Source organism: Trachemys scripta, chromosome 2 (assembly GCF_013100865.1).
Source record: "Trachemys scripta elegans isolate TJP31775 chromosome 2, CAS_Tse_1.0, whole genome shotgun sequence".
Taxonomy (NCBI): Eukaryota; Metazoa; Chordata; order Testudines; family Emydidae; genus Trachemys; species Trachemys scripta.
The window spans coordinates 193399990-193423852 of record NC_048299.1 but is presented as its reverse complement, the minus strand read 5'-3'; the positions used below and the strand labels follow the sequence as shown (position 1 = coordinate 193423852).

Here is a 23863-nt window from a genome sequence, read left to right as displayed (position 1 = left end):
CCCCACTGCGGCTCTCTCATCCTCCGTTCCCCCCCACCGGATATGACATAAACATCTCAAAGCTTTCTATGTGCGTCACTTCCGCAAACAGGATGGCGGAAAGCCTGGTTCGGTGAGCGCTGCGCAGACTCTCAGGCCGGTACGTTCCTCGGTCCTGAGGAGCTGCGCGCGGATGGGGGGCACAGGCCGGGCTCGGAGCATGAAGTGCGAAGCGTCCCTTCAGGAAACAGCTTCCGTGCGTCCGCCCCGCTTCTGCGGTTCGAGTCCTTTGCTTTCCGCAGAGCGGGAAGTTTGGGGGCGGGGGCGACGCTCACGTTCCCGCGCGCGCCGCAGGGGAGGAGACAGGGCGAAGGGCTGCGCACGCGCTCTGCGGGGGAAGGGGGCGGGGCAAAGTGGTGCAGTGCGGGGGGACTCGCAGTCGCTTGTTGATTGCTCGGTGGGACGCAGAAGAGGGAGGTGCGCGAGGGCGCTGTTGCTGGGGGACGGGATGGGGCTCGCGCTAGCATCTGCATGTGCCCTGGGAGGGCGGGGCAGTGAGAGGCCCAGGGATGGGGGGTGGGCCGAAGGGGCGGGGCCTGGGCCCGGTGTTTGGGGGGAGGAGGAGCTGTTCCATCCTCATCGCCCCGCCCCTTAGGAGGTTGTCGGGTGGGGGGAGCCTGGTTCGTGAAGGTGACCTGCCAAGAGTCTCTGCTACTGCTCGGGGGTCCCGGAAGAGGAGTGTGGGGGCGAGTGCCAGAGACGGGGGGTATCTGACTCCCCGCGGGGGGGCGGGGCTTTGCCGCCCGGAGCCCCGCCCCAGTTCCCCCTTTGCCGGGGGCCTGGGCCTAGGCCAAGCGCCAGCTGGTACAAGCGCGTGAGGCTGGGACCGAGCCAGAACGTGGGGGGCGGCGTCACCTGGCTGCCTTGGGCCTAGCCGGACAGAGCTGGGGTGCGGAGCGAGACCCAGCGGCCCTCGCTACACAGTGGATGAGCTAATGGTCCCTTTTGGCTTTAGACTCTGAAAAACGTCAGCTTGAAATCTAGTCAGCTGGGGACAGGAGTGTCTGGCCCTTACCTGGGCTATGCCAGCCCCATACCTTTCTGCCAGCCCTTGCTTTTAACCACCTTGTTTTCCTAATTTTAATTTTTTTCTTTCCTCTCTTTTGTGTGACAGAATCACACTAACAGGAGAGCTGGTCAGAGGAAACAGTGAAGCTAGCTGTACCAAAGTCCTGTCAAATGCTCAAAATAAACTGGAACAGAGAGAGAAACTCATATGGTAACTTGGGTGTTATCTGTGTTAAACCCAATTGAACACATTTAAAATGTTACTTTTTAACCTGCTGTCTTCTTTTGACTAATCAAATATGAGGGCTAGATTGTGTGCACTCTGTAGTAAAAACTGATTTTAATTTGTTTCTACAGCACTAGGTATGGGGCTTTTATAATGTAAGGAAGAACAAGCATAAATTGTAAACTGAAAGTCAAATCTCACTTTTCTCACAGAATTTATTTATGAAAAAAACACTGATTCCTGTTTGATCAAGCAACAAGAAGAATAACCTCCAACATGTCTGATTCGAGCAGGGTTGAAGAACAAGAGTTAGAAAAGAGCTTAGTTGAGGAAGGAGATAGTACAACATCTAAAGCTTCAGAAGCAGAGTCTGCTGTCAGTTCGGATGACAATAATACAACTTCAGGTAAAGGGCATTGTGCTGGAAATGAAAAGGAAGATGTTAGTGACCATGAGGACAGCACATCAAAAAAGAGAAAATCAGAACTTGAAGATCATCCTAGAAAAGTGGTGAGTATTATCTGTTTTCAGTTCTGTCTGAACAGTAGGCAAGTATTAAAATCTTTGTTTCAGGACGTGGGTTTAGAGAAGTTTATGGATCCTTAAAGTATTTATAACAAGCATTTTTACAGTGTATATTTAAAACTTTAGCAGCTAATTTTAGCCTTTGCTGCTATTGTCTGAAAACTGTATACAGAATTTTGTTGGAACTGAAGGAACTGGGAAGAAAGATGGTAATTAGAATGATGAGAGACTTTAAACTGGGGTGGGCAAACTATGGCCCGCGGGCCGGATCTGGCACATCAGCCGTTTTAATCCAGCCCTCGAGTTCTGGGGTCTGAGGCTCCAGCTGGCAGTTGGATTAAATGAACAGTGAATATGTATCTGTTGTTCTACATTTAGAAAGGGTTTCTGAGATCAGGCTACGCTTCTAGGTTGATCTAGCTACGTGGCTCAGGGCTGTACAAAATTTTGCACTCTGTGATAGTTCTACCTACCCCCCCCCCCATGTAGAGGTGGCTAGATTGACATAGCTGTTGGAGAGATGGGTTATTTGTATTGATGGAAAAGTCCCTTTCTTTGATGTAGGAAGAAGCATCTACATTACAGTGCCACAGCAACACAACTGCAGCACAGTGCCATAGCTATGCTGCTGTAGTTTAGACGTACTCTGAAGCTGTGAATTCAAAATGGGTTTCTGATACACCTCTACCTCGATATAACGCTGTCCTCAGGAGCCAAAAAATCTTACCGCATTATACGTGAAACCGCGTTATATTGAACTTGCTTTAATCCGCCGGAGTGCGCGGCCCGTCCCCCCCGAGCACTGCTTTACCACATTGTATCCGAATTCATGTTATATTGGGTCGCGTTATATCGGGGTAGAGGTGTACTAAATTTCTTTTAAGTTCTACTTTGGAATAACTTTTGGAGAATGTAGATACAGCCCTTAAATCCATGGCTTCACTGGGATGAAATTGATTCTTTCAGTGAACAATGGGAATAGCATTCAAGAACTTAAACCATCTTTCTGCAATGAAGAGCTGCCTTGAATCACTCAGCAGGAACCACTTTGGCCAGTTCTGTTTGTACAGTGTCTAGCACAGTGGGATCCTGGACTATGACTGGGGGTCTTAGGTGCTCTAGCAATACAAATAACTAATAATAATAATGGTGTTAGGTATTAAAGAGTGTCCTCCTCTTTGGTTGGAATTAAAGAACTCAGGACAGTGATCAAGAGAGGAGTTGGGAAATAGTCTTATGTAAATGAACCCAGTAAACTTTGCCATTACTTCTGATGTGTTTTAAAAACCTGTGGTCAACATGAGTCTTTTTAATTAAACACTGAAGTGTGTTCACACTCTCTCATTTGATTCTCTTATTTTCCATTGTGTATAGCATTTGGAAGAAGGACATGGGCAAACTGTAGCAGCACATTACAATGAACTTCAAGAAGTTGGACTGGAAAAACGTAGCCAGAGTCGCATTTTCTTCCTCAGAAATTTTAATAACTGGATGAAGAGTCTTCTCATTGGTATGACTCCTTTATTGCTTACTTTTGTCCTCACTTGAAAAGTCAGTTATTATATTATATTTTATTGCAGTGTATCTAATTTTCTTTGGTTACATTCAAATATATCCTGTGGTCATCACAAAACAATCATGGTCATGTAAAGACTGCAGCTAAATGTTTTCTGCTTTCTAGTGTTCATTATAGCGTATCTTTACTCAGAGGAAATTGTTTAGTTCAGCTCTTTTGAAATTTGATTGCAAGCTTTTCAAGGCATTGATTTTTCTTCCTTTTTCCTATGTGTTTTTATGCATCTAGCACAATGAGAGTCCCAGTCCTGATAAGACACTCTTACATTATGGTCATGTCAAATGTTGTTTAAAATATTAAACACCAAATGACGCTTCTGAAAACTGGATAAATATTAAGTTTAGAAGCTAATCTGCTTCTCGTAGTTTGCCCCCTCCCCTTCCCCACAAGTAACATGCAAACAGAATCTTTGTTTCTCAGGAGTTAATCTGTTCTTGTAAAATCTCCCGTAGAATTCCTAATATTTTATTTTTTATTATCCTTTCCTTTAGAGGCATTATTACTTCAGATGTAGAATAATTTTATACTATGTACATTTTCAGTATTTGAAGACATTGATGTGTCAGTATGAAGGGAAACAATAAATGTACTTGCTATGTGATCAATAATTTTTAAAAGTCTAGAAAAAATGCAAAATATTAGCGGGGGGAAAAAATGTAGTGACTTTCAAAAGTGATCCTGATACTTACTTTCCCATAAATATACCTTCAAACTCGAGTAAAGTAAAGGAACAAATACTAAGAGAAATCAATAAATAAAGAATAGCAGAGCCATGGGAAATAAGTGCCAGGGATTTATAAAGAAAAGATTTTTCCAAGGAAAACTTGATAGCATTTGTCTTATAGCACTAAAAAATTAGTGGATAAAAGCAGTGAGGGGTAATATTTACATTATTATAAAGCATTTGATGTGTAGTGTCTCTTGAAACCTTATTCAGAATTAATTTAAATCTGTTTGGGTACATGCTCTATAACGTATTAAAAACTGTCCAAAAGACCTGAACAAAGGGTAAGAAATAGTGAAGTATCAAGTTGAGGAGGAGGGGTCTGCAGGTATGCCAGAAGGAATATTGTTGGGGGTAGGCTTAATTAATAACTTTGTGAATGTACTGGGAGTAAACTAACATCAAAGAAATTTGCATAAGATCCTAACACCAGTTAGGGCAGAGAAATAATATAGGGTCCTAGAGAGGGTAATACCAGGGATAAAAAGCAACAAAATGAAATTCCACTTTGAAAAATGCAAGCTAACATACGGGATAAAAAATACTCTTTTTGGAAAGGAGAATCCTTGTAATGCTTACTAAAACTTAGACTGGGTAGTAAACAGCAAATCAAATGTATAAATTTGCAATATGATTGCAGCCAAAAAAAATACTATATTCTGTCGCCTTTTGCCACTCTCTACCCGTTTCTGAGGTGGTTTGCAATGGTGTTTTTAGAACCACTAGCGTAGCTCATTCCTTCTTTAATTAAGAGTGCTCTCTCATGCTCGTAAATCATACCCAACCTCATTCTGGATGAGATTCCTTTTTGTATTTTATCAGTCCTGCTTCTTAATCACCTCTGGGCTCAGTGTTAAGCAAAGCAACACATCGCTTTTTTTCTGTCTATAAAACACCCCTTCCTTCCCAAGGCTTGGCTTATGCTGCGCACACAACACTCATTCCAGGAAGCATTCATTCCTTTTTTTCCCTCCAAATCTTTTATGAGATTGATAAAATGTGTTTTTAAACCACCCCCCTCCTCCCCCCATTCCCACACACTTAAAAAACACACACACTTCAGGAAAAGAAGCATACAGAACTTGAATCAAACTTTTTTTTTTTTTTTTTTTTAAACAAACTCTAATGTAGTCTTCAGTTGAATTTTGAAATTCTAAAATATCAGATTTTGGTGCTATAGGGAACTTTGTGTAATGAAAGAGGCTTCATTATTAGTTCAATGTGTGCTTTCTCTTTTGTAGGTGAATTTATAGAAAAGGTACGACGTAGGAAGCGCGATATCACTGTGTTGGATCTGGGATGTGGCAAAGGTGGAGATCTGCTTAAATGGAAAAAAGGCAAAATTAGCAAACTTGTGTGCACAGGTAAGAAGACAAAGTAACTTTCTAGAGACAGTACAAAAGGTTCTGTGGAAATGTATGCATGTACTATGAACACCATACTTCGTTCCTTTCTTTCTGGATATGTCCAAAAATGCCGTGCTTGCTGTGAAGGAACTTCATTTCAGTGCTCTGCCCTGGCTTTTTTTTTCTCATGTTCATTTTATAATGGTTCCCAGTTAAACTGTTAGCATAAATAGAGGAGACAGTCCCTAGTGTTTCTTTCCAGTTATCCATTTTACCTCATAAATACAAAGTGAATGTTTGGAATCGAGTAAACATGTTTGTTTAAAATCTCCATGAAAAACTGAATGTATATTTATACTGCAGTTAAAAACCCACCGTCTCAGGCTAAGGAACTGTTTAACTGTGGCATAGACGTTTGGACTTGGGCTGCAGACCAGATTCCAGGACCCTGTGGGGTGGGAGGGTTGCAGAGCTCAGGCTGCAGCCTGAGCCCAGACTTCTACCCCTCAATTAAATGGCCCTTTAGCCCGAGTCCCACGAGCCTAAGTCAGCTGGCACGGGCCAGCCATGGGTGTTCAGTTGCAGTGTAGATAGTGCAGGCACCCTTGGTCACCACTTAATTACAGAATCGAATGAATCAACCATTAATTACAGAATTAATAATACAAAGTTGTGTAATCTTGATCTTAAATTTGCTTTCCAGTTATTGGAGCATTTTATCAAGTAAGTTTTAAAGGAAGATACTGGCAATATAGCACTGCAAAACAAGTGCATTGGTGTTATCCTGAAAACTATCTTTACTATGAAAAAAGCAAGGAACTATTTTTAGAGATTTTAGATTCTGAGAAAAATTATAATGCTAGGGAAAAGGCTAATTTTTATTTTACCAGTTTACTGTGATATCACAGGGTTGGAATTGTCTTTGCTGCAGAATTAGCTATGAGGAGATGGGATCTGACTGAACCCCTCATTCCATTTACCATATATAAATATCATTTTTGTTTAAATCTGATATATTTTAAAGATTCCTTTATAGTAACAGTCCTTTACTAATAGTTATGTATTTTATAGAGAGGGGGAAATTATTCTTGATATCTTGAGGACCACAGTTATTTTCTACCCTCATTGGGTATTTTTGGCCATTTGGCTTTCAGTTAACTGATTTGTGTACACACTTCCTATAATTATAAACCAGTTACACAATTGCACACTAATAGTATTTAAAACTATCTCATTGTCCTCATTATTCAGTCAGTAGTTATGCCTGTGGTATTCACATCTCTTAGATGTAGTCTACACTAGAAAAATTTCTTACTGCTGACAGTGAGGGTATGTCTATATTAGAAACACTACACTGGTGTGTATATCAGGGCTTAGATCAACTTAATTACATTACCCATGGCATGAAATTTTTCACAGCTGTGAGCTACTTTGTAGCATAGACCAGCCCTGAATGTCTTCAATAATTTCAACTAAGCACCTTTAATCTGCAAGTGTAAAGAAAAAGAAACCTTCAGTAGCACTTCAGAAACCCACAGAGTTGAACTGTACTCATCCATGTCAACAGTGTGTCATTTTTTTCTAGTCTAACAAGGCCTTAGAACTGTTTAGAGCTCTCTGCAAACTCTTGAAGACAACACTGCATCATTTTTATGCAGTCTCTTCACATTGTGAAGGTTTCTGCTACAACTGTAAGGGCTAGAAATTTTTTATTAAAGCTTACATTCTGTGGAATTTCTATTTTATTGAATGAGGGCTAAATTAAAATTAAGGGCCTTGGCTTGGCTCTCTGCCATTTTTAGTACCAAGTATGTATGTAACAAGTTAGTGTGCCTAGTTCCTTGTAGTCCACATAAGTATAAATAAAACGTCATAATGGAGCATATCTACTGAAAACCAGCTTTTGCTCATACTATGGTATATCTGCTCTAACTCCAATCATACCTAGCTGAAGAGAAGTTCGTGTATGCAGTTTATTTTTTTTATAGATATTGCTGAAGTTTCCATGCAACAGTGCCAACAGCGGTATGCTGACATGAAAGCCCGATGTCGTTCTAATGAATACATTTTCAATGCAGAATTTATAACAGCTGATAGCTCCAAGGTACAGTTGTTCCGCTTTATATATTCACTAGCGTTGTAACTGGTTTCTTGGCATTCTTATTTGAATAAATGTTGGAAGTCACTAGAGTGAAAGTTCAGGAGTGTTTCAAGGAGGGAAGACTTTAATTTAAGATTAAATTGTTACACTAAAGCAGGGGTGGGCAAACTTTTTGGCCCAAGGGCCTCATCTGGGTATAGAAATCGTATGGCAGGCCATGAATGCCCACAAAATTGGGGGTTGGGGTATGGGAAGGGGTGAGGGCTCCAGCTGGAGGTGCAGGCTCTGGGGTAGGGCCAGAAATGAGGAGTTCAGGGTGTGGGAGAGGGCTTGGGCAGGGGGTTGGAGTGCAGGGGGGAGGGGGAGGGCTCTGGCTGGGGGTGCGGGCTCTGTGGTTGGGTTGGGGATGAGGGGTTTGGGATGCAGGAGGGTCCTCCGGGCTGGGACTGAGGGGTTCAGAGGGCAGGAGGGGGATCAGGGCTGGGGCAGGGGATTAGGGGAGGTGGCTCAGGGGTGCAGACTCCATGCGGCGCTTACCTCAAGCGGCTCCCGGGAACAGCGGCATGTCCCCCAAATGGCTCCTACATGGAGGCGCAGCCAGGGGGCTCTGCTGTATGCTGCCCTGTCTGCAGGCGCCACCCCTGCAGCTCCCATTGACTGCAGTTCCCAGCCAATGGGAGCTGTGGGACCTCCCTTGGGATGCGGGCAGCGAGCTCCCTGGCTGCCCCTACGTGTAGGAGCTGGGCGCGGGGGGCGGAGAACATGCCGCTGCTTCCAGGAGCTGTGCAGAGCAGCCCCTAACCCCGCTCCCCAGCAGGAACTCAAGGGCCAGATTAAAATGGCTGGCAGGCCGGATCCGGCCTGTGGGCCGTAGTTTGCCCACCCCTGCATTAAAGACTTGTCTATATGGAGACTTAGGGCTTGTCTACATTATGCGCTGGATCGACGGGCGTCTGATGAAGTGGGCATTCATCCACGAAAGCTTATGCTCCAATACTTCTGTTAGTCTTAAAGGTGCCACAGGACCCTCTGTTGCACCTGCCAAAGGTGTTCTTTCAATTTCCCCACTAACTAGTCGGGTCATGTTATTCCCAAAATTTTGCTAACTGTTGCTACATAGCTACTAGGGAAGTTATAAAAATTTGTCTTGATGGGCCTATATTCTGTCCCACCCCCAGAACAAATGTGGAAGTCTTTCTGACTTTATTTAGTCCTCTTGCTCTTAAATGAATCTTAATGCTACTGAAATGCAGCCTATTAGGTGAAGTTTTCCAGTAGCATTTTTATTTTCCATTTTGCTTATATTTAGAATTTATTTTGATAACTTTTCACAGCTTTGGTTTCTTGTAGCAAGGCCTGTGGAAAGACCAGTCTGACTCAAATTCCAAGGGCTCATTCTAGCAATCACAGATTAATTGTGTCTGTGGGGAAAGGGCGTGTGTGCAAGTGCATGCAATGAAACCATGTGATTAAAAATGAAACATTGATTTTTTTTTTTAACCTAGTAAATTGTATTTCAAAGACTAAAAAGCAGCTAATCAATTCTTTCAAAACTGAAGTTACGTATCTTGCTGTTTTTTATTTAGAAAGCACAAAAACCATGTACAAATATCTACAAATTTTGTAAACCGAAAATTCATCTTAATAAAATTTGCCATAATTCACTTGCAGCTGAACTCTCAGTAACAATACTAGAATTTATTTTGGAAACTAAAAGTTGTAACTTAGCCACATTATTTTGGTTTCTGAAATTTGATGAGCCAGTTAATTCACAGATGTTTTTTTAAAGTGTGAAAAATTACAATTTTAAAGTGTGATATAAATATATTCTGGTGGCTTTGGAATGCAGTATATGGTTTCTTAAGTAGAAGTGGGCTTTCTATTTCATTTTATTTCTCCTTCTACCAAGCAGTAGTTCATGTCTGAATTTGCTGAGGGAAGAGGAAAATAAAATTTATTATTTTTCTTTTAAGTACTTGGATTATGGGATTGGCACGCATTGCTGGAAGATTAACACAAACCACTTTTTTGTTTCTGCAGCCTTTGGTATATGTCTCAAAACTCTTTTTTTAATCCATTTCAGGAACTTCTGTCTGACAGTTACAGTGATCCACATATGTGCTTCGACATATGCAGCTGTCAGTTTGTTTACCATTACTCATTTGAGACATATGAGCAGGCTGACATGATGCTTAAAAATGCTTGCGGGAATCTCTGTCCTGGAGGGTATTTTATTGGCACAACTCCAAATAGCTTTGAGCTTGTGTAAGTGCTATTCATTCTATTAATTTTTAAAATTGTATGAAATGTTATCAAATTTAAAGGAGTCACTCTTTGGGTGCCCTTGATGTATTTTACAGCAAAATGTTTCCAGCTGAGGGCCTGTGTTGCCTACTTGCCAGGAGAGTCAGACATACAGTAACTTGAATAAAATGGAGCAGATTGCACCCACCCTCATCTTTCATAGGGAGGTATGCCCTCAGGGTACTACAGTTCCTAGCACGTAATGCTTCTGTATTGATTTAATTAGTGACAAAACAAGTACAATGTGGGCTGTAGCTGCAAGCTTCCTCTAGGACACTTTTGAATCTGCCTATTTCTAACCCTGAACTGCCTCTAAGGGATAAAGAGTTCAGTTTCCATGTTTGTCTAATTTTTGACCCCTTTGAGTGTTATAACCTGTTATCTTCAGACTTTTTATTCAAATTTCAACACTTTTTCATTCCCATGTTTTTATATTAGTCTTAATTGATGGCTAAGGGAGACAGGGCGGTGCAGAGAATAGGTCACTGGAATGGACTGTCCTTCTGTGATCTTGTCCAAGGTCCTTGCACCTCTCTTTAGTTTCTTCATCTGCAAAATGGGAATAACAGCTTATTTATCAATTATTACTCTTTTTATATATCTTTATGTAGAAAGCGACTTGAAGCTTCAGAAACTGATTCATTTGGGAATGATGTGTACACCGTACAGTTTGAGAAGAAGGGGGATTATCCCTTGTTTGGCTGCAAGTATGACTTTAACTTGGAAGGAGTTGTTGATGTCCCTGAGTTCTTGGTTTATTTTCCTTTGCTGATAGAGTAAGTTTACTTTTGACTTCATTATGTAATCAAATTTTGTAGAATTGTATGAGCACATAGCAGAAATCTACCACCAGGCATTACTGTAATATCAGGATATACTACTTAAAACATTTTATTAGTATTCTCTCAAATCTGGTTCAGATTTGGATTATTGGTAGTGAAAATTCTTGGAATAAAATATCTATCTTCAGATCCTGAGTGGTAGCCCCAAATTAAGATGCTGGTGTAAAACAGTATTTCAGATTCTTGATCAGGTAGCTAAAACTTTATATTTTTATAGTATTTGTAAATTAGTTATGCTGTGCTGCCAGCTATTTTAAGGCCTCCATGTTTTTTAACAGGACCCTACCAATTTCAGTTGTGCCTCAGAATGAACTCATTTCTCCTGCTGCTATTACTTAAAATACTAAGATACTTGGGGAGAAATCCTAGCTTTGTTGAAGTTAGTGTAAAACTGTTTGACTCACTGGGGCCAGGATTTTACCCTTCAGGGAGCATTTCTGCTCTGAAAAGTGTCACTAAAAAAGTGAAGTGATCTTCTGCCCATGTAATATATGTGGATAGAATAAAAAAAAAAGCCACTGTTAGATACGTTGGCTCTACAAGCCTAAGAATGCTGGGGATTCTGTTCAGACTTGTCAGTCTATTGATATAAATGCTTACTAAAGCGCAACCAGTTGCAGGCAGTAGGGTTGCACGGGAGTCACTGAAGGCAGAACTCTTATTATTGGGGATAATTGTGAAATGGGAAATAATCCAGGTTGGCTCTTTCAGACCTTCTTTTTAAATCATAATGTAGCAAAAGAGGGTTAAAAACCCCAATTTTTTTTCCTCTAAAGGCTTCCTGTGAAATAATATATACTCCAGCAGTGTTTCTCAACTTTTTGATACCAGGGACTGACTTGCTGTCTTCCTAAACTGTCAGCAAAATCTCACGGACCCAAGAGGCTTCCACAGACTGGTGGTTGAGAAACAGTGCTCTATAGTCTGTGTTTGGGGATATGTAAATATGCCTCTAGCTAAAAATCTCATTTTCAGCTAACTTGTGGTGTGTGTGTGTGAATGTATACATATGTACAAAATGAATTTTAATTAAAAGTTGTTTCATTATATATGAAACAGATTTTTTAAAATCTAACACTGTTTCAAAAATTGACAAAAGATGATGTGACCTTTCTCTGCCAACAGCTAGCCTTTCCTTCCCACGTTCTCTTTTCTCCCTTGTCTCCTCCTCTAACCTGTGCACTGAACCCATCCCATTTCCTGATCTCTCTCTCTCACCCATACTTATCTCCTCCCTTACTTTTTCTCCTTAACCTCTTGCTCTTTCTGCTCATAATACAAGTGTGCTTCAACCTCTCCCGTCTTAAACCCAAAAGAAATAAAACATGCCACTCTTGACACTGTTTGCCTCTCCAGCTACTGTCCCATCTCCCTTTCGTGTCTGAGGGCTTGTCTACACTTACCTGAGAGGGATGCGCAGCGAGTGATGCGTCGGCAGTCAATTTAGCAGGTCTAGTGAAGACCTGCTAAATCGACCGCAGATCGCTCTCCCGTCGACTCCTGTACTCCACCCGAATGAGAAGTGCAAGGGGAGTCGACAGGAGAGCGTCTCCCATCGACATAGCATAGTGTGGACCCCATGGTAAGTAGATCTAAGTATGTCGACTTCAGCTATGTTATTGATGTAGCTGAAGTTGCGTAACTTAGATAAATCTCCCCCCATAGGGTAGACAAGGCCTAAGTTAATTGAAAATGTTATCTACAATTGCTGTCTGTAGTTGCTCTCCTTCAGTTCCATCCCAGACTCTCTTCATTCTAATATCTGCCCCTTGCACTCCACTGAAAAGGCTCTTGACAAAGTCTTTAATGATGGTTTCCTAGGCGGAGCTCAGAACCAGTACTCTTCATCCTCAACCTGTCAGTGGCCTTTGACACCATCATCATGCTCTTCTTGTCCCTTGATTTCTGTTACTCTGTCCTCTTCTGGTTCTTTTCCTACCTCTTAAATTGCTCCTTCAGCAAGTCCTTCAGTGTATCCACCTTACCGCCCCCCCCCTCTTCCCCCCCCCCCCCCCCCCCCCCCCCCCCCAAATCTGGCTTCCACAAAGCTCTGCCATTGGTCTCTTCTTTCTCTACACTTTGGATAATATCCTCTGCAGCACAAATTCCACTATCCTCTCTATAGTGACAGCTCTCAGATCTATCTCTTCCCTCCAGATCGTTATCCTGTCCAAAATAAAATCTTGGCCTCTGTCTTGTGACTATTAAATCGTCAGCTGAAGCACAATCCTCTTGCTTGTTGCCCATGCCCATAATTAGTCCTTCATCTTTGACTCAGACCTTTCTAGGTCCTTGCATCCAGGCTCTATCTCAATCTTATAGATTCTCTTACATGTAAGATACAGCCTTTCCTATCCGTCCACACAGCTTGTCCAGGTTCTCACCATTTCATGTCTCCATTACTGCAATGTTCTTTTTTCTAGCCTTGACAAATGCAGTCTTGCCCACTCATCCATTTAGAATGCTGTTGCAAATGATATTATTCTAGCCCACTGCCTTGACCACGTAACTTCTCTCTTTGCATCATTTCACTGGCTTCCCTTTCTCACATTAAACATTAGATGTTTGTGTTCGCTTTCAAGGTCCATCACCACCCTACCAGTTATCTGTCATTTACTATTGAAATGTCAGCTCCTGCTGATTGGCCAATAATGCTAGCCTTCATTGCCCACTAGTTCATTTCTTAAATGAACACCGTCATTATTGGGAGGAGATCCATGTAAACACCCACAAAGCTACTTCGTTATCCTTAAAATCCCTTCTTAAAGGTCTCGCCTTTGCAGTGATGCCTCAAACTTGACAACAGTTAGACTGCTCGTATGCTAATACTAGTGCCTATCATGGTGACCAATATTGTATCATTGTTTCCTTGTATTCCCTGTCTATATCTATCTGTTGTTTCTTGTCTTATACTTTGATTGGGGAAGGGACTCTCTTTTTATTCTCTCTGTACTGAGCATAGTACAATGGAGTCCTGGTCCATAATTAGGGCTCCTAGGCATTATGGTAATACAAATAAATAATAATAATTAGGGAAAAGGCCTCTGATACCTATAGGCCCATTTCCAGTATTAGGTTCTGTTAATATAGATCTGTGCAGAATCCCATTTAAGTTGATAGAACTCTTCATGGGTTCAAGGGGTCATAGTAGCTGATCTTGATGCAGGGGCATAATGGGGGGGGAAAAAAAGTTTGACTCCAAATTCAGATTGAGTTTTCATCAAAGCTTGTGTTTCAGGGAGAGAGAAATTGCTTTGTCCAAGTCAGAAATATTTATACCCAGGCTTAGAGCAGAGAATTTTTGATGACATTATAACTCCTTGAAAATGGATATTTGATGGCAATGTGGACTTTTCCAGCCTTTCTGATAAAAGCCATAAATATATAAACTTAGAGGTTGCAGTCCTACTGAAGACCATATGATGTCTGTGTGGTTCAAAACTATCAACTATGATAAACTCAGGCTTTTGTTGCTTTAAAAATACCTCTACAGTAATTTTGTGGATCACTTAAGCATACTATTTTCACAGAATGGCAAAAAAATATGGCATGAAACTAGTCTACAAAATGACATTTCGGGAATTCTACGAAGAAAAGATTAAGGATGAGGAAAATAAAATGCTGTTAAAGCGAATGCAGGCTTTGGAGGTAAATATAAAAATGCTGATTTTAAAAAACTCCTTCGTTCATTTAAATAGTGTTTTGCATCTTGCTGGGGTTGATCTAGTTTAGCCATAGCTTTGGGCAATAAATTATGACTAGTAGTCAAGTGCTGGCATTGTAGGAGCCAAATAGTTCCTATGGCTTGCTGCTGAAAGCAGTTAATCTTCTAAATTTTGTAGCTAACGAGTTTCAAGTATTTTTCTGTTGAGAACAAGTTTTTATATTAGGTTACTAGGCAACTGTGCATGTTATACTTGTAATTTTCATTTAACAGGTTCTACACACTTGTGCTTTGTATTGTATTTGCTTATCTTTTTATATAGGTGTGTGTATGTATGTATGTGTATATATTTGTAATATCTGGTGCTATATAAATAACTGTTCATTGAAAAGAGTGGTCCAATGCTTCCATTATAAACAAGAGAAAGAAATGGAATAGAAGGACTTGCTGTTGTCTATCATATAATTACCTTTTTTTATGTGCAGGAAACCTATTTATTAGAAAACCGAGCAAGAATTGAATTATGTATACAAAAATAAATACTTTGTATATACAGGACAATTATACTTTTAAATGTAAATCCATAACTAGTCTTATATCTATGTCCAGCAGTAATCTTTTACCCTCAATGTCTCACTTACACTTGGTTCCCCCAAGGAACAGGTACTGTGTGTGTATATCTTCTGCAGCTTCAGGCAGTTTTCCAAACCGGGAGAGGTTAGCACTATACACACACTCCTGACTGTGGTTGATCTTGCCTAGTTTACATTGCAGTAAAACAAAAGGGCCTTGTCTCCACTATGTTTGTACAGCAGAATAGCTAACCAGCATTAGTTACACCATGATAAAAGCACACCTTCTTTTGGTTAGTGAAGACCTAGCCATAATCTGTCAGGAGAGAATTTGCTTATACTGGAAGAGCAGAAAGCTTAGGGTACATCTACACTACAGGGGGGAGTCGATTTAAGATACGCAAATTCAGCTACGTGAATAGTGTAGCTGAATTCGACGTATCGCAGCCGACTTACCCCGCTGTGAGGACGGCGGCAAAATCGACTTCTGCGGCTTTCTGTCGGTGGCGCTTACTCCCACCTCCGCTGGTGGAGTAAGAGCGCCGATTTGGGGATCGATTGTCGTGTCCCGATGGGACGTGATAAATCGATCCCGGAGAGGTCGATTTCTACCCGCCGATTCAGGCGGGTAGTGTAGACCTAGCCTTAGAGTGAGCAGAATGAAGAGCAAGAGTTGAGAATAAGAGGAAACAAGTTTAAAGATGTATAAAGAGGGGCAAAGATGTGTTGAAAACTGAAGACAAGGATGATAGGTTAATTTTGCAAGGAAGCTAATGAAACGATTCAAGGAGGGGGAAAGGGATCAAATCAGTGAGAAGAATATGGTTTTGCCACAGTAGTTTGGATTAACAATCGAGGTGAAAAGGATGCGACAATGCTTGAGGTCAGAAGCAAGGTTTTTGCAATGGCAGCATCAAGAAAGGACAAACACTGGAGATGTAAATACTATATAAATTATAACGTGTTACAGATGCAATATAAATTTTTGTGATGGCTTGTGTGAAATGATAGTAGTTTGTCATGTGTTCGTAGACTTTTTTTTTTTTTAAACATGATGACTGATGCCCATCCAAGTTGATAGCCGTGATAGTATACTAGACAAAACCCTGGTCTACACTACAGAGTTAGGTCAACGTAAGGCAGCTTACATCAACATAACTCTATAAACAGCTACACTAAAATGTAACTTGCCCGCCATGCTGACTTAACTCCACCTCCACAAGCGGCACAGCGCTTAGGTCGATGTAGTTAGGTTGACGCAGTGTCAGTGTAGACACTGCGTTGCTTACGTCTATTGTTGTCGTCCCACAATGTCCCAGACTAACAGTAAATCGGTGCAAGTGCTATACTGGTGAGGCCATGCACCGCCGACACAAGCTGTGTAGTGTGGACATGCAAAAGCGATTTAATTACTGCGGTGGCTGTTTGTCCACATACCATAGGTTGATATAATTTTGTACTGTAGATATACCTTTTCTAGCATTGGGCCTCTATGGGTAATTCATGTCCTGATCTAGAAGCTTTCCCTTCAGAGCAGGACTATGGTGAGTTGCCCTGGCAGTGTGCAGGAACTTGTACTGGTACCTGTCCTACAGCTGAACTGTGAATCAGTAAAAATCACTTTCCGGTATCTAGAATCTTTCACAAGTACTAAATCCATTTTAAAAATCCAATAGGTAACTTTGTTTAAAATGATAGCTATGTCATGTCTCATTTTTGATGTTTTGAACATTCATCTATTTTTATAACTTCAGAATTGCATAGGACTTCATTTCCAGTACTTAGAGCAAACAATTCAGCAGCCACTTCAATCTTATCGGTTTTACCCTATTACAGAACAGTGATGGGATAGTCTTACAATAGTGAGTGTGATCGATAAGCTCTATAGATACATATGTCACTTCTCTGCAGTAAGTACTAGTCAATTCTGATTCACTGTTTGAAGTAATTAAATTGGATTTCGTATAAATCTGCTTGAGCATAAAAATTGGTTTAATTTTTTTTTTCCAGAAAGCAAATAATGAGACTAAATTTTCAGACTTGGATAGCTAATGGTAGGCATTGAAATAACTGCAGATTGACTTTTTTCATAGGTATTGAGCTCCCTTTAAGGCCTCTTTTAGGGTATGTCTACAGCGTAATTGAAAACCCATGGCTGGCCTGTTCCAGCTGACTCAGGCTTGTGGGACTCAGGCTAAGGGGCTGTTTAATTGTTTGGGCTGGAACCTGGGCTCCAGCCTGAGCCTGAATGTCTACACTGCAATTAGCCCCTTAACCTGAGCCCTGTAAGCCCAAGTCAGCTGGCACAAGCCTGTTTTCAGTTGCAGTGTAGGCATACTCTTATGTAGGAGACACCTTTTTTGGTTCACTTTTTTTTTTTTTAAACATCTAGCCATTATGTAGTAACTTATGTTTTTTTCTTCAGCCATATCCTGCAAATGATAATTCCAAACTTGTCTCTGATAAACCTGATGATTATGAGCATGCAGAAAAGCTTATGAAAGATGGTAAACCAAAGTTACCTCTGGTAAGTGGTTTTTATTTATTTATTTAAGTGATAGAATCTTGTCAGAAGCAAAATGTGCTCAGTGAAACATAGGGTCTAGCCTTACAAACACTTAGGCATCTGCTTACCTTCAGTTCCATTGAAGTCAATGGAATTCTTCATCTTTATAAAGTACATACATAAGTGTTCAGAAAATCAGGGCCTTAGTAGATAATTTATTTAATGACATATTCAATTTTATAAAAATCAGTGTTAAAATTAAATGGAAAACTTACTATGTTCTTCAAAGAAACAACTATAGTTTAGAATGACCAGTACCCTCTCTCTTCCACAAGAGATCTGATGTTTAATTGTCCTTCACACTAAAGGGTAGCATATCCATGTAGACTGTAAGTCATAGGTTGAAACATTCTTCCCTTTAAACTGAGATTTATTTTTCAAGCACTTGTTTATCCACTCATTGATATATTTAAATAAAGGTCTGATCTTTATAGTAAAAATGTAGTGATCGTGTAACATAAAACCCTATATCCAGGGGGAAAAATTGAATAAACGAGTTAGCTAAACTATTATCTCAAACCTGCAGATGATTGAAAAAGAAATTTCCCTATTAGTAGTTGATAGATTAATGGATCACCTATGTAAAGAAAAAGCTGCTTGATTTCTTAGACAAGTATTTTTGTTACTAACTGTTTAAAATATTCATGATTTAGGGGAATGTTTGATTTATATTTCATCATACTCCATTTGTGATGTGTGCCTTATTGTCAATTTCTTTAAAGGGAACCTTGAGTAAATCTGAATGGGAAGCAGCAAGTAAGTACTGTTTGCAAAGTTTGAATACTATTGCTTACCAAAACTGTTTGTTTAATAACATGACTGCCTTGGACATTGTGCATGAGTGTAACAATTAAGCAGATACTTTCAGACTTGGTGACCTAAGGTTAAGCACTAAATAAAAGGTACCCATTTTTGTTTGTGTTCAATAGCTTTGAAAATCAGAATCCTTTTAATTTAGGTGCTTAAATATGGATTTAGTTCCCTATAACCGGGTTTCAATTTAAATATACTTAACAGAAGCAGTTTACAATGCTCAAATCTTCAAGGAATAAATGCATAGTTTGGGAGAAGGCTTTTTATGTAGCGAAGATGGAATGGAAACTCTGAAGGCCAATAGATTTGGTCTTAAGTGTTTTGGCACCTTGTACCTCAGCTTAGCACAGGCTTTTTTTCTGATTGTGCAGTAAAATTTTAATAAAATAGAAGTTTCACCTTTTGAGGTGAATTAAAGAACCAAGTAAAAATTAGCAAGAAATTATCAAGCAAATCCGATTATTTTCTTGAGGGCTGTTGATATTGCATATTGCTTTTTTTCAGTAGTCAGTATACTTCAGACACAAGCAGGTTAGGAATAAATAAGAAGTCTGAGGAGATTGAGGCTACAATCTGATGATTTGTAGGCTTTTTAAAATAATACAACATTGTTACATACGTTCTGGATGTTTTTAGAGAGGTCATAGAAAAATTTTTAAATCACAAAGTTTTAAAGATTTTTTTTTTCTTCTGAAATTCTTTCCAAAGAAGAAAAGAAGTTGATTAGAAAAAATGTTTCCTTCCAAGAGAGAGTTTTCATATAACTTATGGCAGACAAAAAGCCATATGCTATCAGGTTAATGTTCTTTCAGAGTTTGGTATGTGTTGGCATCCTCAGAAGTGTGTTTAAAAAAAAAAGGGGGGGGGAGCTTATTTATCACGTGATTTTTCATACAGTCTTGGGTCACAATTTTTCTCATATGGAGCAGGTGACCTTAATTTTTTTCAAATAATTCTTTACTCCCCTTTAGTGCTTTGGTTGTACAAACCAAACTGGTGTTCTCTTATTACGGCTGTCTCATTTTAGATAAACATACATCAGTCCAGTTGTAAAGGGAAAACATGGAAAACTCTTGTAACTACAAGATTTCTTTCTTCTTTTTAGCAACTATTATAATCTCATAAATGTGGGTTTTGTTTCTCTATTTCCATTAGAGAGAGATTGAGGAATAGTGCCTATAAGGAGTAGGATGTAGTCATAGCTTGATCAAATAAAAAGAATAACATTTTGTTTCACTGCTGGAAAAGGCATTCAGGCTTACTGTATAGATTGAGCAACCTTCTAGCAATGACTTAGTTTATCATAAACACAAATATTTGATGCCAGCTGGAAGCCCATAATAACTCAAATTGGATTCTGTTTGTTCTCATAAGAAATTGGTCTTGCAGCACTGTCTAACACAATAAATGAATGTCTCTGTTACTATAAAACATACGGGTCTCCACAGATTTCATTGTCCCATATATCTTCCTTTGATTACATACCAAATTAAGTATTTCCGAGGTGTGTCACTCTAGCCGAGACTGCGCTGAAGGTACAACTTGCAATTAACAAAATGCTAGCTAAAAGAAGAACAGGAGTACTTGTGGCACCTTAGAGACTAACAAATTTATTAGAGCATAAATGCTAGCTAGTAGCTGTAAACGCCTACTCAGCAGTATGTTTTCAGATCTTGCTTTTTTAAAATTAGCAAACTTCAACTTTTCTTATCTTTTGGATTTTAGTCAGTTTTCCTTATTTTTAATTGTACAGAGTTGAACGCACAACCTTAATTCTGCCCCACTATATATATATATATATATATATATATATATATATAAAATATATATATAAGAAATTGTGAACATGAATTTGAAGACTGTCCCTACATAAAGGGGAGCAGAGTTAAGGTGGCATGTCAAGCACTCTGGTAATGAAACGTGAATGTTTAACTGCAATTAATGTTGCCTTAAGCCAGGGGTGAGCAAACTAGGGCCCGTGGGCCAGATCCAGCTTGCCATCTGTTTTAATCCGGCCCTTGAACTCCAATTGGGGAGCTGGCTCTGGGGCTTGCCGTGCTCCAGCTGGGGAGCAGGGTTGGGGGCCATTCCACGCAGCTCCCGGAAGCAGCGGCATGTCCCTCCTCCAGCTTCTATGCGTAGGGGCAGCCAGGGAGCTCTGCTCTGCATGCTGCCCCTGCCCGAAGCGCTGTCCCCGCAGGAACTGTGGCCAATGGGAGCTGCAGGGGTAGCGCCTGTGCTGCCTGGCTGCACCTCTGTGTAGGAGCTGGATGGGGGACATGCTGCTACTTCCAGGAGCTGCTTGAGGTAAGCGCTGCCCGGAGCCTGCACCCCTGAGCCACTCCCCTAGCCCTGATCCCCTTCCCACCCGCCAAACCCCTCGGCCCCAGCCCGGAGGACCCTCCTACCCCCAAACCCCTCATCCCCAGTCCCACCCCAGAGCCCGCACCCCCAGCCAGAGCCCACACCCCTGCCCCACCCCAAAGTCCCCTCCTGCACCCTGAACTCCTCATTTCAGACCCCACCCCAGAGTCTTCACTTCCAGCCAGAGCCCTCACCCCCTCCCACACCCCAACCCCAATTTTGTGAGCATTCATGGCCCACCATATAACTTCTATACCCAGATGTGGCCCTTGGGCCAAAAAGTTTGCCCACCCCTGCATTAAGCTGATAATAGTGTGTTGCTAACTGCATTTAAAATACTTGTTGATAATTATTTTGCATTTAATTTTAGATTCATATTTTGTATCTTAGATTTGTGGTTACGCGTTCAGAAGAAATCCAACCCAGCCTCTTAAATACAAAAACATGTTTGAACGGAGATGTGGGTTTTTGCATACAAAAGTTGCAGGTGCAATACTAGAAGTTGCTTTTAAAAATTTGCTGTAATAAGAAATGGTAACTGATGGCGTAGCCATTGTTGCAGTTTCTTTTAATAAATAGAATTTGTTCTGCAACAGCTTAGGAGAGAGGAAAATGTCTGTCTTTATGTTTGAAACCTTTGGAGAGCAGGAAGTAATGCAAATTTTAAATATTCTCTTCTTTCATAGGTATTTACTTGGTTTTTGCATTTGAAAAGCAACAGTGAAAAGAACAATACTGGAAGTAGCAAGAGGAGATTGCATCCTGGTACAAGTTGGAGTGATGTAAAACCATTGTGGCGACTATTTTTTTATGTTTATTTTTTAATTATTAGAAGTGTGCGGGACACTACCAAAAACTAGGGCAAGCTCATGAATCTGAGTTACAGTTGCCTGTCTGCGACAGATGGACTTTTGTGTATATAGAAGATTGTCTGAACCTGGCTTTTTAAACATTTTTCAGTAATCTGCATGCTCTCAGAAATGCCATTTGAACTCCACAACGCTCTTGTTTCCAATAAGAAGTTCGTTAGTAAAGTTTGTTCAGGTGACCAAGGGCCTGGGCCTGTACCCATTGAAGTCAATGGAAGGACTTCCAGTGACTGCAGTGATGTAGGATCAGGGCCTAAGAGCACTGTACAGCAAAGCTCAGATTGATCACAGTGCAGCACTTCAACAGTATTAAATTGTATTGAAGTTGTAGTTTATGTAGAAAGGTCCCAAACTGTTCTTGTTTTTTGTGATTACTGATATGTAGTGTCATTACGTGATAACTTCAAGATTAAATGGATTTATGTTCTGTACAACTGAATGTGCTGAAAGTATTGTTAGAGATGCCTTCAATAATTGAATTTCTGTCAGTTTTAATGTTCTGCAGATTATCTGCAAACAGGTAGTAACCCCTAAATTTAGATTGCCTAACACTTTCCATTATAAAAGACGCCTGTGACTTTTTTTCTTAGAAGCTTTAACACGTTTCTTATTTGTGGCAGTTCTTTGGAACTTGGCAGGGACTAAAGACATGCTTTCCACTCATTCTGTTAAATGTTATTCAGGTTTGGCTGAGTTGATAAACTATTGAAAATAATTGTTTCTCTTCTCTCACATGTGCTGCTCAGGAAAATTTTGGCAGCATATCAAAATAACTAACAGTAGCTTTCTAAAGAGCTGGGCCTATGCTTCACTGAGAATACCTGGGATTTGACTGAGCAACTACAGTAGTGGGTATGGGGAGCTTACCCCTACCTCCCCCCAATGGCATATGGTACTAATGACCACTTTCCCCCACCTTGGGATAAAACCCTTTTGAGCTGCCAGCTAATGAAGTCTTATAGTTCAGTTGGTACAAGTGTGTACTGCAGTGTTGGAAGGTTTAGGGTTCAAACCCTGCTGTTACCTGGGAGGTAACTCGACCTACGGTATGTTGACTTCAGCTACATTATTCACGTAGCTGGAGTCGCGTAGCATAGGTCGATTTACCGTGGTAGTGTAGACATAGCCTGTGTTGTAGCTAAGGAATTTCTAAATGTGAGAACTCTTAAGTGTTTTATGGAACTGCACAGAAACGCCAAATCTAGATCAGCTAAAAAAAATCACTGCTTATATCAAGTTGTATTTGAAAATGCTCTGTACTTAAACATCATTATGAAAATCCCCTTACTTGTGCAGTTTAAGTTATTGAATTTAAAATAATGCAGAATTATCGCTGGGGATGAAAAAATCTGAAAAGAGGTGCCGGGGGAGAACTGGGAGTTGCTAGACAAAGAAATTGGGACAAGGAGTAGGGTAGGGGAGATCACAGAATGTTTGGGAGCCAGTGGGATGGAGAACTTGGGCAGGAAGAAGGAGAGAGAAAGGTTGGGAAGTGAGTGAACTGGACCAGGCTGGGCAAGTAGACTGGGATCAGAAGCCTGAGGAGTGGAGATCAGGACAATGAGTCAGTAATGGAGTAGAGACAGACCTGGGACAGGTTCAAGAGGAGAGGAGGTCAGGCTTGCAGGGGGTAATTGCAGAAGTCTGTGCTTACTAGAGAACACTTCCTTCTAGAGCCTAGAATGGAACCCAAGATCTTGGAGTCTTGCTATTCCTCTGATACCAGAGATCTATGAAACCTAGAGATGGTGAGAAAAATTCATTAAAACGTTATCGGAAAAAAATGTTTTGACAAAAATGAAACTTTTCATGAAATTGTATCAATTCTGATGAAAAGTCCCAAACTTTCAGAATGAATTTTTTTTTTAGTTTTTAGCTTTAATTTTATTTTGGAATGAAATTTTAGGAAATTAAAAAAAAATCGAGCAGCTTCTACTTATACTGATTGAAACATCTTATTTTATAAATCAGTGTCTTTTATTTGTGTTATAATGAAATAGTGACATTTTGACAGTGATTTCACAAAGTTTTGTTCTAAAACAAATTCAAAACTTTCTAAATTTGAACTTTTTAAATTAAATTTTCAGACCTTCCATTTCTCAGGAAATTTCTAATTGGAATTTGTTTGTTGTGATTGGAATGAAACCAAATTTTGAAATGTCAATTTCCCACAAAACAAATTGAGTTTCACCCAGCTCTACTGAAGCCCACTGGGAAAGAGTCCTATATCACTCTAGTACTGGTTCACATAGTGAATAACAGCCTACTACTGCTATCAGATACCCCGTTAGTTCAAGTGTCAAGCTAGCTCCCTGGATGGGAAA

At 40.4% G+C, this 23863-nt stretch overlaps 1 protein-coding gene across 5 annotated transcripts; it reads left to right on the top strand.

Annotated features, from left to right (window-relative positions):
- Window positions 1-16: 16 nt before the first annotated feature.
- RNMT (RNA guanine-7 methyltransferase) lies at window positions 17-22254 on the top strand. Of its 5 annotated transcripts, none has more exons than XM_034762556.1 (12): window positions 17-139; window positions 1154-1258; window positions 1486-1783; window positions 3173-3308; window positions 5340-5462; window positions 7433-7548; window positions 9629-9810; window positions 10461-10625; window positions 14222-14339; window positions 17353-17454; window positions 18216-18249; window positions 21357-22138. In XM_034762556.1, exons 3-12 carry the CDS (start codon window positions 1550-1552, stop codon window positions 21392-21394), a joined length of 1248 nt encoding a protein of 415 aa, XP_034618447.1. In that variant the 5' UTR covers window positions 17-139; window positions 1154-1258; window positions 1486-1549; the 3' UTR covers window positions 21395-22138. The 5 variants fall into 5 exon arrangements, with proteins under 5 accessions (XP_034618447.1, XP_034618452.1, XP_034618448.1 ...); XM_034762561.1 differs by having other exon boundaries at window positions 90-112; window positions 21357-22254; XM_034762557.1 differs by lacking the exon at window positions 17-139 and adding an exon at window positions 372-456 and having other exon boundaries at window positions 21357-22254.
- The last annotated feature ends 1609 nt before the right edge of the window (window positions 22255-23863 follow it).